The sequence below is a fragment of the Hippoglossus stenolepis genome, chromosome 8 (assembly GCF_022539355.2).
Source record: "Hippoglossus stenolepis isolate QCI-W04-F060 chromosome 8, HSTE1.2, whole genome shotgun sequence".
Classification (NCBI taxonomy): domain Eukaryota; kingdom Metazoa; phylum Chordata; class Actinopteri; order Pleuronectiformes; family Pleuronectidae; genus Hippoglossus; species Hippoglossus stenolepis.
The window spans coordinates 4,977,359-4,996,343 of record NC_061490.1 but is presented as its reverse complement, the minus strand read 5'-3'; the positions used below and the strand labels follow the sequence as shown (position 1 = coordinate 4,996,343).

The window sequence follows — 18,985 nt, the reverse complement described above, 5'->3', positions numbered from 1 at the left end:
CTTCCAGAGGAGCTACTGTACATGTCAGACCCCAGACTCCGGGTTCTGCATTGCACAGCACTGCCTGCTGGCCAGAGTGTGGAAGTGCACCCTGGGGAATCAATGAAATGACTGAAATTCCACAGCATCCAAACTCCATGCTCACACGTGCATAATGAGCACCTCTCATACAAAGGACTGTTTGCATGGTTATTCATCCAAATTGTTCTTTATGTTACATGCTCTGTTTTTGTCAAAGTCATCACTTTTAGTGCCAAGTAATACACAGGCTCAATTTAAAGCTCAGTGTTGGAGTGAGCTGTTTGAGTGTACTGTGTGTATGTAAGTGTATGTGTATGGGGGTAATTAGAAACAAAACCTATAGGTTTAACAGCCTCTAAGGGAAAAGTTATAACCCTGCTCTGCTCTAAGGTATGAATGGGGAGCATGAGCAGCCAATGTAAGGGTCTCTCTCTCTCTCTCTCTCTCTCTCTCTCTCTCTCTCTCTCTCTCTCTCTCTCTCTCTTTAGCCACCTCAGGAGTTTAAAGGACTTTGGATGAGTGACTCTCTTTCTCTCTCTCTCTCTCTCTCTCTCTCTCTCTCTCTCTCTCCCTCTCTCTCTCTTTCTCTCGCTCCTCCTCATACCCCCAAAACCTTCCCCTCTTATTAAAACAACACGCCAATCTGTTGTTGCCCGGTAAAAGGGGTTTGGGAGCCGCAGCAGCCCTAAAGGAGACTCCACACACACGCACACAGACACACACAGTCGTCTGGAAGGAATTAGACAGCTGAAACAGCGGCACATTGGCCACTTCTCTGCGCTCTGAGAAACTTGGTTGCCTGGGGAAACTGCAGAAATACTTTACATGCCCCTCAGCAGAGCAAAGAAACATATACATGATCTGTCATTGCTGGAAACTTTTTAAATTTTATTTCGTTTTGAATATGACAGACGCTGCCAAAGCCGGTGACTTCTTTTTTGTAACTTTTTGAAACTTTTCAATATGAATCAAAGTGCCAGAAGTTGATGGAGAAGAACATTTATCCTTTTCACATATTCTTCTTTTTATTTATACTTTTTGACATGAAAGATGCCAAAGTTGACGTGATGTTTGTGTGTGTACACCTAAGATGCATGTGTTGCATATGACTGCAGACAGACTCTGACAATCGAAAGACAGGCGGTGCTGACTTTTTTTATTCTGAACGCGCACCTTTCTCATCATTTCTTTTTTTTTTTAAATGAATGAGGATCGTTTTGTGAGTGGATTCATGAGACTCACTACTCCACAAGTGTCTCTTGAAACTTTGGCAAGACTTTGTCAGAGCTCCCGGAGCTGACCGCATCCTTTTTTCCCAAGGACGAACGAAGAGGACAACAGCTGCTTCAAGGTAAGCGGCCGGTGATCTGTTGGTGACGTGATCCACACAGTGATGAATGATCCACCACAAACCAAACTGAATCATGCAGAAGTGTTTAAAAAACCATTTAAACGCGTTTAAACTACACTTTGGGGGGCGTCGATGCGCCAAAAACTTGTTTCAGTACACGTAGGAATACAGTGCAGGTCCTGTGGTTCATTTGATGATTTTAAATTACAAGGATGCTGAACAATACTTGAGCGCAGTGAAGGGAGTGATGCTGGAAGTCGGGGGCGCATCAGCTGTCACCGGAGCAGTCACAAGTCGTGCGTAAAGCGCGGATGGCATCTCCGAAAAGGTTTAAAGTTGAAAAGCAACTGCGTCTTTTTCCTCTATACGTGTTAGATACTTATTTAATATGATAATATATTAAATCATCGGAAAATAATGTGTATCAAAAGTTTCCCCCTGACTGGCACGGACATTTGCATCTGCTCCTTCTGTGCCCTCTGTGAAAGAGTAAGTAACATTTTGTCCAGATTATATTTTAATATATTATTATAAACTGAGAATAAACTATATGCGTGACGTCCCGAGGCATACGTCACTCTTTGGGCTGTGTGAGCCAATGGGAAGGCTGGAATTGGCCACGTTTTGCGAGTCTCGTGGTAGGGGCGCGTAATTTGATGTGAAATGGGAAACACCGCTATCTGCGCACACGTGAATGCTGAATAGCCCTCATCTATTAGAAGTTAGTTGTTGACAGTGTAATAATTGATAGTGTAGAGATAGTGACATGTTAAATATTAAAATGTTAATTCAGTTAGTCGGATTATTAAAAGTGCAGATGCACAAACATGACTGGGAGCTAATGACAGCTGCACACAGCACCTACAGCGTTAACTTCTTACCTGCTGTTGGCATCATAACTTCCTCACACACCCGCTACACACATCATACACTCATACACAAATGCAAATGAGCATCCGTCACACAGCGTTAACAAACTGTCTTCCTCCATCCGCCCACCCTCACCTCTCAGTTTGCAGATACCATCTGTTGCCTCATGTGAAACCCACACAGGGAATGCCCATCTGCGAGTTGGATGTCTAGCTGTCCTGGCAGTTTATCTGCGATGTACAGTAGAGTTTTAATCCAACACATCCTCTGGCTAATCTTTTTATCGTGCATTTTAACACTCACCGGAACAAGCTGCATCCATCGCCAGTGTCCGCCCCAATGACGCGATGAAGCATGTACTGCAGAATCAATGGCAGCATATAAATCATATTTAGTTTGCAGTGCATGTGTAGATTTGAGATGATAGATGCAGACCACATGTTCTTTCCATAATCCCTACATATGTGGACCTGCTGTCTGAGTATACACAAACTAATACAAACATACAGTTCCTAATCTTGAACCTCCAGGGAGTTCCTTTGCTGAGTGGGGCTTAGTGTGCAGTCGTACAGTAGGTCGGGAAGCAAATCCACCTCTGGAGCCTGTTAGTGGAATACGGAGCATTATGAAGTGTATTCTCATGTGCAATATGTACAGTAAATTCCATGAAGGTGAGAGGAAAAGGAAAAAAAGGGTTGAAACCTGACACCTAACTTTGTGTGGACTCCTCACTCATGACATAGTTTACAGTTATACCGCAGACTTATCAGTGCCACAGGAAGTTCCTCCACACTGCGCACAGAGCAGTCTGCGACTTAAACAGAAGAAGGCATTCCACGACTGGTCTCCATTAGGGCTCCCGACAGTCTCACGTGCCATTACAGCTCACAGCATGGGTCCATCAGTGTAACAGGGCCTTGGGGCTGCCAGGGTATAACCTACTTTAAGTTAGAAGAGAGCGTACATATGTGCAGCCCCTCCCAAACACACAGCCCCACCACCTACCTCATCTCGTCAGCCAGTTTTTTTCCCCCAGGTTTGCTTGGTAAAGTAGCAGTGGAGCGGCGCTGTAGTCAGCCAGCAAAAGGAAAAACTTGTATTCCCTGTAGCCTACCTCATACTGAGTCAGACAAAGTCTCACAGGGAAGAGTGATGCCAATGCTAATGCATGAGTCCAGGAGTTACAGTAGACTGAAGAACGACCCGGGAGCTGGACAAAGTCAATTTTAAGTAGCTGCAAAGAAAACGACTCCCTGACTTTTAAATCCTTTTTATGAAACTGTTGATATTATTTATGCTGAGACATCTCCAATGGTCCAAATTTCATCCGTTGAGTCTGATTGTGATTCTCCGTCTAATGTTATCTCTCAGGCCTGATAACACAGAGTGCTATGAATAGAGCACTGAGGAAGCCAGTTATTTTAGAGCACTGGTGATACAGGTCTGCTGTCAGAAAGGGAAAGTGTTGGATCAATGGATGACACACGGACTGGATCTGTGAAAAGGGAAGGATTGGAATTTAGGGCTTTTAGAAGCAGGAGAAAGAAAACACTCACTGGCTGGAGAAATAAAACCCATTTCACATACACATACTGTGTAAATGCTGCATAGGGCACAAGAGCAGATGTATAGGAGGAAAGCTGCAGAGGCACATTCTGTCAGCTGAGCTGCAGCTGTAATTTGGCTGAAAGTGTTGGAGGCCGCCACGGTGGCGTAACTCCAGTGCCTCAGCTGGCGGCGAACCGAGCCAAGTCCACCACAGTGCCTCGAGTCTCTTTGGTACCTGCCATCCCTACTCTCTCGCTAACTTGTGTCCTTCTAACCCAAATTCTCACGTTTCTCAAACGAATACTGTCATCCTCCTTGGCTCTCTCTCTTCCTCTCCCCCTCTTTCTCTCACACCCTCTCTATGCGTCGCTTCCTTCTACTCATTCACAAAAAAAAAAAAGAAGCTAGAAATGAGTCAACGGGAGAAGAAAATGCCAAAATACCAAACAGTGCAGCTTGCCTTCAAACCTGAGGATAGATTTACCTCTCGTTTTATTAAATCATGAACCGCAGCTTCCTCATCCACCTTCACTTTGAAATTAAATAAAAGTAAAATGATGCAACATCAACTGTTGGAGCCATCGATGCAAGACGCTGCCAGGATGTCATATTATTTTCGCCCTAACATACCTCACTCTTATAGCAAACAGAAGAGAAAATAAAGGGACCACTGGGGGTGCATTAGAAAAAAGAAAAGGGGGAATGTTAAAGTCAGCTCCTTTTTATATTGTACCTTTGCTACTTGCAGCTCTGTCCACCTGAATCCAATAATGTCAGGAGCAGCACAGTGGGTGGGGTTGCTGTTCAGTTCTGGTTCTTATAATGACAACACACGCGAAAACAGCAGCACACTGTGGCCACGTGGGGGGAGGGGGGTTTATGAGAGGGAACGGAGGAAGAGGAGAAGGAGAAGGAGGAGGAGGAGTCTGACACTTCCCAGTGATGCCTTTGAAGACCTGCATCACCTCGCAGCTCCATCCGATTTCACGCTCATTCATACTCGAGCAAGTTGTCAAGAAAAGCACAAGAAATACGATACAATTTTCTTTCCTGTTGCCATCATTACATTAATGGTGTCTTTTGACCTTTACCCGACAAAGGTTTGAATATTTTTCATAATGAGAAGAACAGATTTGCATCATGCATCAAGTGTACTATATGCTAGAGAGCTAAAAGGAGCAGGAAAGGAAGTGGAAAATAAGAGAGCGCTGGCCTTGATCCAGCACTTCCAGTCCTGTGCGTATTGCCTAAGATAGCAGCCAAATCTCTAGTCTTTCCCAGCCGCTCCCTCCTCTCCTCCCCTCCCTTCTCTTCTCTTCTCTTCTCTTCTCTTCTCTTCTCTTCTCTTTTCCTCATCATGTGAGTCATTTCCTGCTACAAACGTCAGGGACATCTTCACATTTAAGGCTTTTTTTTTGTTGCTTTTCCAGTCCTGCCCAGCTTGTTCACGCACACACACACACACACACAGACGCACACACACAAACACACACAATGCACACGAATGCTTGTTTAGATTCCAGCTTTCTTCATTTTCACATGTGTACTTTCGCTTTTGGCAGAATCACATTTGTTTGAGATTTCGTTTGAATGAGCTCAGCTCGCCTGGTTTTCTAATACCGTCTTTGTGATTGAAGATCAACAAAATGTATTTATGTCTTTGGTGGATTGGCAATAAGAGGCTTAATTATAAATAACAGTCATATTTCTTTGTTGTCTTATATCTAATAAAGCTGATGACAGTATCATAAATATGAGTTGATTAGATTATAGCCCTTCCTCATGCATGTACTGTACTCTTATAAAACAGTTTTCCAGCCACAGTTGTGAGCTGCCACGTGAGCTGGAGGAATGTTAAAGTTTGATTTGTGAATATCAGTCATGTGGCCATGCAGAGCCCCTGACTTGTGAATATTACCCTTCCAGTCAGTTACTGCTGAGTCACAATAACATTAAGATGTAGGCGTTATGCTTTATCTCATAAATCTGGGTTTTTTTGGCTCCGCTTCCCACTTAAATATACTGCCTGTGCGGCACAGCGAGTAGTCACACTCACTATACATACATTCACACATGCACACATGTCTTCCTGTGGGCCCAAACGCACATTCTCTACATCTACTTTTGCTTAGCGTTCATGTTTGCACATCATGTGCTCACGTGTTGGCACGTGGAGAAGCATTTAACGGCATTCACATTTACACAGACAAGTAATGTAAAGTTATAATGTGATGAGCCTCACTCTCCACAAGCCTCTATCGTACACACCCTCCCAATGTGGTGGTCTTTTTAAGCTGCAAAGATTACCCATCTCTCCCTTGGCTTATCAGCGCCTCTGCTGCCCTGCGTCAGTATCGCTCCCTGTCGATTCAGCCCCTCAGGCTCCAACAGGGGTTTGAAGATATTTGCTCATCACTCCATTATCTTACCATCATATCTAGGGGAGTGATGAAGTCAGAATCTAGACGCCAAAACTCTGTGTTCTGCAGCTGCAACAAACATGTCTAGTTGTCTGACTGAACTGATAGTTACAGACTGTTATGTAACATAGTCATCACAGCAAGTGATATAATAATTATATACTAAAGCTTCATTAAGCCTGACAGAGAAGACTCCTTTAGTTCTCCATGTAGCAGGGACACGAACACATTAAAAATACAACTTTGTGAGACTTAAAAGACTAAATAGAAGCTACAAAAATATCTCAAATTTATACTCACAAAGAATTTAGTGGACTAACTTACTTAAGGGTGTGTATTATTTTCAGCATAGCACCAAACCTGTCACAATTCTTTAAGAAGTTACAGTACGCCTGGCTGGAATGTTTCTCATTCACACAGCAATAGGAATAATTCTACTTACATCGGCTGTAGTTTATTATGAACAGTATGTGCAGGTCTATTCATAGCTAACAGGGTTATAGCTCGTATAACTCAACTGAATGACGCATAATGGTTGAATTCAGAGAGGTTTAGCTCCATATTAATATACCAACAATGGGAAAGATATAATCATAATCTTTTGGTGAACTCACAGTGAAGTTTGAGGGTTCTGTGCCTTGCTTCATGGTACTTTGGCTATTCTAACCCAGTTTCCACTGTCTTAACATCAAGACTGCGACCACCCCAACACATGCATCCATCCATTTTGTCTGTTAAATCTCAGCAGAAAAGAGATTGTAATGCAATTCACTTTGAAAAGAGCCACATTTTCTCCTGAGGATAGTTATGCTAGTGAAGTAAAATGATTCATTTCATTCATTTGTCTCTTTGCTGACCCACCATCTATTCTGTGTCCCTTCAAGACTAAACAAGACTGTAATATTTTCTCTGCAGCAGAGCCAGACAAAGTTTTACTCAAGAGACCGTTAATGACGTCGGAGTGAGACCAACCCAAACTCACCATGAGGCTGAACACACGCACACACACACGTAAACATGAGGAGATATTGATGAGGTTTTAATGCTCACATGTGCCAAGATATAAAAACAAACATAAAGCTAGGCTGAAATCATCCACATGTGCTGATGACAACTTCCACTCGCAGGGACACAGGCCATACAAACTTCTTCAGTGACATCATCCACATGTGTCGATGACACAGAAGATATTCGACTGATTAGAGGCGGTATCTCTCAGGGGCCGGGGCCAATTTGAGGTGATTTTTTTTTATGTGGATGCAGTGGATCCGTCTGCAGTCTGAGTTAATTATTAGTCTGCCACATTAAATCACACGCCCAAAACGTTGCATGATTCGGTATGAAGACCAAAGCATCCAAACAGGTGTTCTGTGCTCTGTACTGAATCACAGAATTCACTAAATTGACTGTGTCTGACAGAGCTCTCATTGGTCTGGACTGAGAGAAACGCCGAGGGTTAATGTCTGAGGAACATGGCCTGAAGGAATTTCACAGTTTGGTTTTGTACTGTGGCCACAAACGTTTTTTTCTTTTTTTTTCACCAGAGATCATAAATAAACAAACATTCAAGAAGCAACAAACACTGTGTGGAGTTTGCATGATCTCCATGTGTGCGTAGTGGTTTGGTCCAAGTTTCCTCCTACAGTCCAAAAAGGGAGTAGGAAACTCCCAGTCGAGGTGAATTGCTCAGTCTATGTTACACCTATGATATCACGGCGAACTGTCAGGAGGGCCATTACATCATTAAATGAGTTTGTCTTCTGTCTTAGTACTTGGATTTAAGGGCTAAGATTTGGACTAGAAAAACTACACATAAGTACACAGTGTATAATTTGATAGCACATTTATGGTAAAACATTTATGCTCTGAAAGAGTGACTGGGTTCATTCCAAGTTGCCATGGTTAGACAGTATGACAGAGTTTGTTCTGCAGCACCTTGTAAAGTTATAAAACATACGTACAGTATGTATAGGCACACACACACACACACATACATGCAACTGAAATAAGTTGTAGGATGGAATGCATTCTCAGCTTAACATAATTAAAAATCTGTATTTTTATAGACACACACAAACACCCCCTCCTCTCTCTCTGTCTCTCACTCTCTTTGTCTGCACTAGCGTAATACGTTTTTATACAGTACAGTGCATTTGTGTGTGTGTGTGTGTGTGTGTGTGTGTGTCAGGGGTCTTGTAAATGAGCAGCTGACGTTAAGAGCCTTGCCACGTGCCAGAGGAGGCCTGCTGGCTGTGGCCTTCTCATCCAATGATCAGATGAACAAGGCATTATGTCCGAGCCAAAGGGTGTGTGTGTGTGTGTGTGTGTGTGTTTGAGAGTGTGTGTTAGCTCATCCTCTCTGTGCTTCCTGTCTGTGTTTTTTCACTTTACTCTTTCTAGATACCTGTCTGTCTTCTTTTCTTGCTCACCTTTACACACTTTCTTTTACGTTGTTCCGTCTCTGTAGCTCTGTCCCTCTTTACTCTTCTACTTTACTGTCATTACAATTATTTCATTTTTTCTCTCCATCCATCTGTCTTGTGTGTATAGGTGTGGTGTCACTACTCTTGCCAAATCACAGACACTGCTGGGCTTCATGTTCTCTTCTTTTTTATTTTATTGCCTGTCCCGATTCACATGTCTTGCTAAAACTTACATCCATTGTACTACAATCTAAAATGTATTGCTCTCTAATAGTGCACCAAATCAATGAAGCTGCACCATAACCAATTTCAAAAGTTTAAAAATGCAGCACAAAATGTTGCATGAGCCTCACAGACTCTCCGATTAAGAAAAGAATACTTTGATCTTCCTGATTGATACATGTTCTCCATAACGTGTAGAGCAGCATCATGTCATACCGTCCCTCTCTTCACAGAACATCTTTATCTTTGTGTAAACACACAAACCCTCCGTTTTTATGCTTTGTCTGGGAGTCTCAGAGGGGAAGAAACACACGTGCAGCCTTAGAAAATCTAAAAGGCTCTTGTCTTCTTCTTCCCACGGAGATATAAACAGATGACATCACAGGGTGGTCCGCACTCCGTTGAGCTGAGCTGGGCCATGCTGAGTGGGTCTCCGTTGGTCTGCCAAACAGATGGCGGCTGCAACATAATGAGGGCTGGAAACAAACTTTTCACATTTTCAGCAGAAGCTCTTGAGCAGCAGGGCCCATGTTCGTAAGAGTGTCGCTCAGAAAGCAAAGGATGTTCTTCATCTGTCCCCACTAAAAACACACAGAGAGATCTTTAGAGGGTTGTATTCTTATATTGCACTTTGCCTTTACAACACCACAGAAAAGAGAATGATTCCATAATTGTTCCTCCAAAACATTTATGGTGAGTGTTTGCTGTGGCAGACAGCTTTTTGGTTAATTAGGTCAAGAAATCTTGTAATGTACGCCCACCCACACTATGTGCTACTCACAACTGTCTGACATTTAGACAGGGAGGAGTAGACAGAAGGAGAGGGGGAGGGAGGGAGTTAAAAAGAAGAGGAAAAACTTCAGGGCTTCTCTACCTGAGTTTGTTGTAATAAAACAAGGGTTCATGTGCAGTAGGAGAGCAAGTTCAAGATCTGTGAATAAGCATTTCAAGACTTACAAGTAATATGCAGTCCAACAATCATAAATTGTTTGCGCCACAGTCTTTAAATCAAACCTTTTTCTTTTGTCCCTAGATGAAGTGTCAAAGAATTCTCACCTACCTGCGGATATTGGGCACCACCATGTTCGGCGTGTCTCTCCTGGTAGGCATCTCCACAGCCTACATCATGGGCTACCAGTTTTTCACCACAGCCGGCAATCACCTATCCTTTGGCCTGTATGGCGCCATCTTGGTTGTCCACCTCATCATCCAGAGCCTCTTTGCGCTCCTAGAACACAGGAACATGCGGCGCTCCCTAGAGACGCCGATCAAACTGAACAAGTCCCTGGCGTTGTGCATCGCAGCGTACCAAGAAGACCCAAACTACCTGAGGAAATGCCTGGTGTCGGTGAGGAGGCTGACGTACCCGGGGATCAAAGTGATCATGGTGATTGACGGGAACTCAGACGATGACTTTTACATGATGGAGATTTTCAAAGAGGTGATGGGATGGGACAAATCGTCCACCTACGTGTGGCGTAGTAACTATCATCACAGGGGGCCCGAGGAGACGGATGAGAGCTACGCTGAGAGCCTTCAGCAAATCTCCAGGCTGGTGCTGAACAACAAGTGTGTGTGCATCATGCAGAAGTGGGGAGGGAAGAGAGAAGTCATGTACACAGCCTTCAAAGCACTGGGGAGGAGCATTGACTATGTGCAGGTAAGGCAAATTCAATTAGAAACAGGTTTTAATAGAGGGGTTTTAAATTCGGACAGTGATAGAATGGTTAATGACGGGTTGGGTGGTTGGTTGGCTGCTTAGACGGACAGACGGATAGATGCATGGTTATGAAAAGGGGCAGAACATTTTGAAGAGAGATGCAAGGAAGGGAGGACCTAAGAACACCATTGCTTTAAATCAGACACCATTATTAGGTAAAATATTCAGAGGTTGGTCGGTGTCTTTCTGTGTAGATGTGCTCAGGAGGTAAGACAAGGACAGTTGACATCAGAAGAGAGGATGTAATCCAGATTGAGGGACAGGGAGCTAATTTGAATTAAATATGGAGGTAAAGGGAGAAGAAGGGGATTTCAGAGAAAAGGGGAAGGGGGGGCTCTGCCAAACCAAACATGGAGTCTACAAAGAGTCTTTTGTGTCGGCTTTAGACGGACGGTAGCTCGTGCATCATGTTGTGAAGTGTAGCGTGAAAAAAGGGGCAGCAGTAGCTGATGTCTAAGTGTAATAGCAGATCTGTTTCACAGAGCTGAGTGTGACATCATATACTGTACATGAGTGGTGTTCAGGAGTCGCAGGCCAAACCCGTGTCAGAGGAAAGTTACATTTAGTAAGAGTTTGTTTGCTGAGTCTGAAATAAAGTCGCCATTGAAAACAACCGATCTAACTTTCAGCTGTATGGAGTTCAATGAACTACCACCATCAGTGAAAATGAGTTAAACCACAGTAATCTCAGTGTTTGTTAATTACACTTAAATGGTATCCTCTGAGAACCCGGCTCCCTAGTGTGTTTGGCTAATGAATATGGTCTTATAATGCTAACATTGTGTGGTTTAGCCTAAAATGTAAACAGGCACTCCAAACATAAACAGCGATGTAAGGCTCTGCAAGACAAGCTGATGTGTTTTAATCCTGCAGGAAATGTGTTTTTTACCCTGCAGGTGGTAAAAGTTAAAGGAAATGTGGGCCGTTGTGGTCATAAACTATGAGCATAGTTATTCTTCATTCAAGCTTTACAGTTTTTGAAAGAACAAACAACACATTGTGCCTGTACAACACAATCTTACTCAATTCCGTACACTTAGGGGATTTGCTACTGTTTCCTTGCGTGTTCTTTTAATATATGACCTGTAGCTCATAGTGGATAATGTTCACCATCGTTATGTTGATATTACTGTGTAATTCACATTACTTTCAGATTTTATGACTTTTCTCTGTCTGTGCTGCTGTCGCACAACATGTTTGCATTTAGCAGTATCCTGTAATTATCACTTGTGGCTACATACATCCCTGCTCAGCAAAAAAATATATAGTCTAGGTTTAAACTTTCTACAAAAAAAAGCAAAAGCAGACTGAAGGGTGGAGCAGGCACATGGAGTTGTCTGACTTGACTCAACTTCCTGAAATTACTCATCAGTGCTAAATAGTGAAATTAATTGCATTTTCCGTTGACAATGTGTTTTTTTTCTGTAAATGAAAGATTGTTTAACACTACACGCAATCACGTCTATGTACATAACTGCACTGCAAGAGTGAGGTGCTAATGGTGTGATAATTGTCCTTTGGTGAAAAAAATACACATGAATTAACCGCAGACTGAAAGTTTAATTCTCACATTTAGACCTTCATGATTAATTAGGTTTACATAATGTATGTCCTTGTAGTGTGCTGGATCATTTTCTGTGGGACTGAACAAGAACTGAAAGATAGAACTGGTAGAATGCTTTAGGATTCATGTTACATGTTAGAACATATCAAGCGTTCTAATTTCAAAAGATTTGTGTTTTTGCAACACTGCTTTGAGTAGTAATGTGTAAAGATTCTCTCTTGACTCAAACGAAAAAGCTGTATCCAATTTACAAACCTGGCATTGGTGTGGAAGTAAAGTAGAAACCTCTGTCAAACTGCCCAAAACATGATGCGTCATCACATCATATTTGTTCTGTTGTATTCAGCTGGTGCTGTTACAAAAATACAGTTTGAGCAGCGATAGAAATGCAAAAAGAAACCCCCATTGATTTCAGTGAGTCTCCATTACAAAAAGGGGGATTTGGAAGATAAAAAACTCTTTGATACAAGGCTAACACCTGCAGACGGCTACAGCCCGCCAAAACCTTGTGTTCAACAGATTACAAAAGCACTAACGGCTGTGCTCCGGATAATCATGCCAGTACATTTACATGTGAAGGGAAATGTTGTGGGCCTGTATTCAACCAAAGAAAATCCAAGTCAAAGGAAATTAGATAGTACTCAAAAGATATTATTTGCAGCAAATGAAATTATTATAAGGTAAACATATCAACACATTTACCAACTCTGGTGTAAAAGCCTCAAATGTCAAACACACAGATCAGTTAGCTTAGCATTATTAGCTTAGCGATACGCCATGTTTGTTGAGTTGTGAAAAGCAAACTACTTTTTACAAAGTTTACACTCAACTTTTTGACCAACACCAACCTCTTCTTCTTTGACATGACGTCAGTTTGTCAACAGGAATAAAAGTTAGACCAAACAGCCTTCATTAGGTTGGGCGAGTTAGGCTGTTGATATGGAGGACAGGATACTACTATCCTACAGTTTTAAATAACATAGACATGTTTTCATACTTTGCATGAAACAATCAGGGGAGACTTTGCTTGAGACAAGATTTAAACCTGGTCTAGCAGGTCCAATTCTGCAGGTTTGACCCTGAAACACAAGTTAAATCACTGTTTATTTTTCTGGCTTAGGTGTGTGACTCTGACACCATGCTTGACCCAGCATCATCGGTGGAGATGGTGAAGGTGCTTGAAGAAGACCCGATGGTTGGAGGGGTTGGAGGAGATGTACAGGTTAGTGACAAAACATCCTCGCAAATGACACAACTTACAAAATGAGCATTTCACATCAACATGTTAACCCTCCAACTTTTGTCTTGCTTGTCAATCCACACCTAGATCCTGAACAAATATGAGTCATGGATCTCCTTCTTGAGCAGTGTACGGTACTGGATGGCCTTCAACATTGAACGGGCTTGCCAGTCCTACTTCGGCTGTGTGCAGTGCATCAGCGGGCCTTTAGGAATGTACCGAAACTCACTCCTGCATGAGTTCGTCGAGGACTGGTACAACCAGACATTCATGGGATCCCACTGCAGTTTCGGGGATGACCGTCATCTCACAAACAGAGTTCTCAGCCTTGGGTATGCCACCAAATACACAGCAAGATCAAAGTGCCTCACAGAAACTCCGGTTACGTACTTGCGATGGCTCAACCAACAGACTCGATGGAGTAAGTCATATTTCAGAGAATGGCTATATAACTCCATGTGGTTCCACAAGCATCATCTATGGATGACTTATGAGGCTGTGATCACAGGCTTCTTCCCATTTTTTCTCATTGCCACTGCGATCCAACTCTTTTATCAAGGAAGGCTGTGGAATATTTTGTTATTTCTGCTCATTGTGCAGGCAGTGGCATTGATCAAGTCATCATTCGCTAGTTGCCTTAGAGGAAACATTGTCATGGTGTTCATGTCGTTCTATTCTGTACTGTACATGTCAAGCCTGTTACCAGCCAAAATGTTTGCAATAGCAACCATCAACAAGTCTGGCTGGGGGACCTCTGGGAGGAAAACCGTAGTAGTGAACTTCATTGGTCTGATTCCAATATCAGTTTGGTTCACTATCCTCTTCATTGGGATTATCTACACATTAATCCTGCAGGCTAAAAAACCTTTTCCTGAATCAGAAAAGATCATTCTGGTCATAGGGGCAGTTGTTTATGCCAGTTACTGGGTCGTACTGTTGACGTTGTATACAGTGCTCATAAATAAGTGTGGGAAGAGGAAAAAGGAAACACACTACGATATGGTGCTGGACGTATGACTTACAGTCATTGTTTACCACTGAACTCTCTTTCTGGGTTGTTTTCTCTGTCACAGTGTTATTGTCATGCAAATGTTCTGCAGATGCAGAGCAGCTCTGGAGGCAAAATTGTTTGAGTTCAACCGAAATGGGGAAAGAACCAGAATTTATTGAAACTTGAATGGCACAAAAATAAATGGCTGCTCTACTTGATCTGACATTCATGTTCGTAGAACATCAGTCTGCTCGCTAATTAGTTCACTAGAGTGGCTCTCAGCAGAGCGTCTACCAAGTTCGAACATTCCAAAACATACTGATGATTTTTTTTAATGATCAAGAACCAAACATTATTTTTGTTAATTTTCCAAAATTGTCTAAAATGGTCAATTGTGCAATGTTTAAGCAAAGTGATTGGGGGAATTCTCCCGACCCTTTGAACTGGAGTTGCACCAACATTTTGTAGGTTCTTCCTTGGCCCATGCTCCATTCTAATTTGTGGTGCAAATTGGTCCTGAACATTTTTTTGTGTTCCTGCTGACAAACAAACTAACACACACAGGTGAAAACATTGGTGGAGGTAATACATTTCACCCAAATATGTTGAATATCAGCTAGCATAGGCTAACGAGCTAACCAGAAAAACTGTAACAAGAGCGCTAGGCTTTGTAACATTAGCTACCTCTTGTCATTTTCACTGGGCTTTAGTCTGACATTACCAACTTAACTAAAGAAGTTTAGGTTTTTGCCTTACACATTTTTGACTCAACCATTGAACCCATTCGGTATTAACTTGACCTGTAAGAATATTTTACCTCCAGAGCATCACTGGTATCTCTAAGAAATGTTTTTACACCCTAACCAGAAACCAATTTATGTTTTTGCTCCTGACAAAAACTGCAAGTATATTTCAAAAACATTGAGGATTACATTCCTAACTGTAAAGGCCACGTGTAACTCATTGTAAGTCTGTGTGGATCCAAACAAAGGAGATTGGCCATTTTACCATTTCCTAAAAGAAAATCCACAAAAAGTTAAACTACATGTGTTTAACATTTTATTGTCCTGTTGTTACTTCTGGGACATGTGCATTGGTGTATATTTCCAGTGTTTTTTTTGGAAGGGCTACAGTATAAATTGGCAAAGACTGAAACTGGCAGAAAGGTCTTTAAAACACAGAGCTGCTCTCTTTCCTGTTGTTGCACTCATGGCATATGGGTAAGACACAAACTTTGCAGTAGTCATCACATTGTGTGCATATATTTAAAATGCATCTATTTCAACACAATCATTTAGGTACATAAATAATTGCAACTGCCAAATTTCCATGCCAGCACAGTTTTAGGTTGTGTTTGTGAGTTACATTTTAGTAAATAATTAGCTGTTTAAAATTAATTATATTGTATCTTGAATGTGTAAAGGTGCAAAGTCCTCAAAATCTCCCATTCGTGGTAACAAAAGTCAACAAATCTATAACGTTTGAAAGTGTGGATATTTCCATGTCTTGTCTTTGAACAATTATCTTTTATCCCCATATGACGTGAATGCAGATTTTTTTTTCTTGTCAGCGTTTACAAAGTGAAGATTCTCTAGCTGATCACCTATTGTTAGATATGATCTCCACCAGATCAGGTGAACAGGCAAACATGTGACCAGAAGAGAGACGGTGTATTAATATTGCTGCTGTGACTGTTTTATCTTTAAAGAAATTCATTCTCATTTTGAATGATGGGTGTATTTTGGCAAAGTAGTCTTTATTGTTCTTTCTACCAAGCTGAATGAACAACACCAAGTAGACATGGTGGACATGTTCCAATCCAAAGATCTTGTGATTTATTTTGCCTTCCACTTGCCCTTGTCTCTTCCTTTCTTCACAGCCTCTATTGACTGTTTCTCTGCATGTTGAATAACTTGCAAGATAAGAAGTAAATGTGAGAAAAATGTACCTATTGTGGTAAAAGTACTACCTGATAATAGGAATGTGAATAGGGGCACTTGATGGATGGAACCATCATTTTGGAATGAGACAAGTCCAGTGTTTGCTAAAGAGCAGGAGCAGACATGAGTTTAATTCTTATGCACTTTTATGTCTCTCCTGTCGTCCAGTGTGATGCTTGACGTAATCAAGATGAAATACCTCAGTAGTTCTCTTTGCATTGCATCAAGGCGTCAAGATGCTGTCTAAAGACTGATGCATTCTGAAGGTGTCAAGTAATTTATGACCTGTTTGTGGTATTAAATATAAAAGTGTCCTTTTTTTTATATGCGTTTTCCTAATTAAGTCAAAGCTGGATCTCTATGCCTTGTCGGCCCTTTGCTGTAGCCGTTTACTTATTGTTACCTTGTATTTCAATGCCTTTTTATATATATAGACATTTTTATTCTATTTTTGCTTAGCTGCCAAAGATTCTTTATTTTCAATTATGTTTTTTATAAGAAATGTGGAAAAATTGAATTGTTGTTTCTTTCAACTGTTCTGACAATGACTTGTGTATCTGACCAAACAATGTGAAAATATGAGCTGGGGGTTTTGTCTGCAATAACAACAGTAAAAATGCAATTTGTAGGGATAAGTTATTGATATCAAGATATATGGTGAACCTGTGTTTTTTTTTTTTTTACTTTGTACTTAGATAAACAACCAGCATATTTATGTAAGAACTTTCTGTGGTTTACAGGATTCTGTGCTTAGTAAGATGCCCTCTGGAATTCATATAAAAACCCAAAGGCTCCATATGTTTACACTGCAAAAAACAGAAGATACATGATTTTTAATATATACAGCATGAAAAACTTTTTTTCACAACTGCTAGAATTTTTGCAGTGTTGAAACTATATGTGTATCCGGTGTTAAGTTTTTGATGCAATAAACAATAAAGCCAAAGCAGACTGAAAACTTTCATCCAAAAACATTTGCACAAAAACTGCAAACTATGTATGTTTTAAAGTTGTGAAGTGCCTTACTAAGCAAAAACAAATGAAATATATATTGAGACATTCTGTTTCAAGGTTTTAATGAATGAGATCAACAGATGAACCATGAGGTCGTCTTCAAGCCAAACTCGTCATGGGCAGTATTAGTATCGTAAAGCACTTTTGTGTTGTGCCAAATAAAGTAAATTGTTTTAATTTGATGTTGTTGGATTTTTTTTAATTTAGTTTTTATCTGCTTGATGGATGGGTGGAAGTCATCTTTAACTAATCAAACTAAAAGAAGCCATTGTTAGCTCAGCATTAATGGGCATCCTCTACGGAGGCCAGCTAGCACTTGAAACAAAACATATAATCTTACATGTTTTCTGTCTTTTTGCCAGTGTTGTTTGAGATGATTACAAACATACATCTGCCACCTTAAATGTATTGTGTACTTCTCTGTATTTACAAGTAATGCTAAAACTAATGATCTAAATCAATGGTTTTACTAGTTTTTCGAGACAAACTTAAGCTCTACAGAATGAGAAAGTATGTATAAAAGGTTTAGCTTGGCAACTACTGAAAGTTCCTTTTGTAATAGGATTTTCATTCATAATAATGGTCATTAACGCTCAAAACAATGTCTGAGCATTTTCCTTGTGGGAATTGTGTGAAGTTGAAATTATTATTGGGTTGTTCAGAGACCAGGATGTCAAGAAAAAAATTCTGTCGGTGAATGAACCAGTTGATATTGGACACACCTTTCAATTTTTTATATTTAAATGAAACAACGTGCTACCATGAGTATGTAACTGGGTTCTGAGAAAGCGTGCCGCCCAAAGGTGAGTCAGCCCATGTGAATTTTGACAGAAGTCCCAGAACGCCAGTCTAAGCACAGATTTGGATCAAGCATGCTGGTTGTGTTTATGTGTGTTACAGTCGGTGTGTACAAGCAAAACATGAGAGGAAATCTGAATACATACATTTATGCATGCGCAGACAAATGTAATTTGGTACACAGTAATCACAGTGATTTTGGTGGACTGGACATGACCTATTGTAGCCAGCTGGCCAGTGTGTTGATATTGTAGCCAACACGTTTGTGCGTTTTTGTGTGTGTTAGGTCCGTATCGAATCCGATGACTCACGAGAAGGAGAACAGTGATCCTTTATCAGAGGGTGGACAGTTGTCAGGACAAACCTATTTGTTGGACACATACACATACACACACACATAGTCATAGTATTAGTAATTTGGGTTCAGAGCAGGAGCATATGTCCTAATGTCTTAAATCATTGTCCAATTCTGTGTAAAATCCCTGATAGTGATGTGAAAAAAATATCCTGTCTTTCTCTCTGTCTGCCTGTTTGTTTCAGCATGTTTTTTCAGTCATTGTCAGACTTTCTCAGCTGGCTCTGTTTACTGGCACCAATAATGGAAACTTTAGAGCATCTGCAGGCCATAGCTTGTCCTTTGAAGAAATGGGTGCGGGTTGTGCTTTCCTTTCACCTTACCAAGTGTTCATGGGATTACCATTGCTAATTATATCAGGTGAATTTATCCATCAAAAGCATCAAAAGATAAGTCTGGCAGCAGACCATGTAACAAACACCAACTGCCCTTATATATTCATGTATTTCTCTGTGCAATTGTTATCAAATTTTCTTTTTCAAACACATCAATGTAGCACTGTTTGATA

The 18,985-nt window shown here is 41.1% G+C and overlaps 1 protein-coding gene across 1 annotated transcript; it reads left to right on the top strand.

Annotated features, from left to right (window-relative positions):
* The first annotated feature begins 697 nt into the window (after positions 1 to 697).
* On the top strand, positions 698 to 17,501 carry has2 (hyaluronan synthase 2). The gene is made up of 4 exons (XM_035164702.2): positions 698 to 1,372; positions 9,889 to 10,515; positions 13,260 to 13,361; positions 13,467 to 17,501. The coding sequence occupies exons 2-4, from the start codon at positions 9,889 to 9,891 to the stop codon at positions 14,394 to 14,396; spliced, it is 1,659 nt and encodes a 552-aa protein (XP_035020593.1). The 5' UTR covers positions 698 to 1,372; the 3' UTR covers positions 14,397 to 17,501.
* Positions 17,502 to 18,985: the final 1,484 nt, after the last annotated feature.

Coding starts and splice junctions, on each gene's coding strand:
- has2 (XM_035164702.2), top strand. CDS start 9,889: ATGAAGTGTCAAAGAATTCTCACCTACCTGCGGATATTGGGCACCACC. Junction 10,516..13,259: donor GGAGCATTGACTATGTGCAG/GTAAGGCAAATT, acceptor TTTCTGGCTTAG/GTGTGTGACTCTGACACCAT. Junction 13,362..13,466: donor GGGTTGGAGGAGATGTACAG/GTTAGTGACAAA, acceptor ATCCACACCTAG/ATCCTGAACAAATATGAGTC.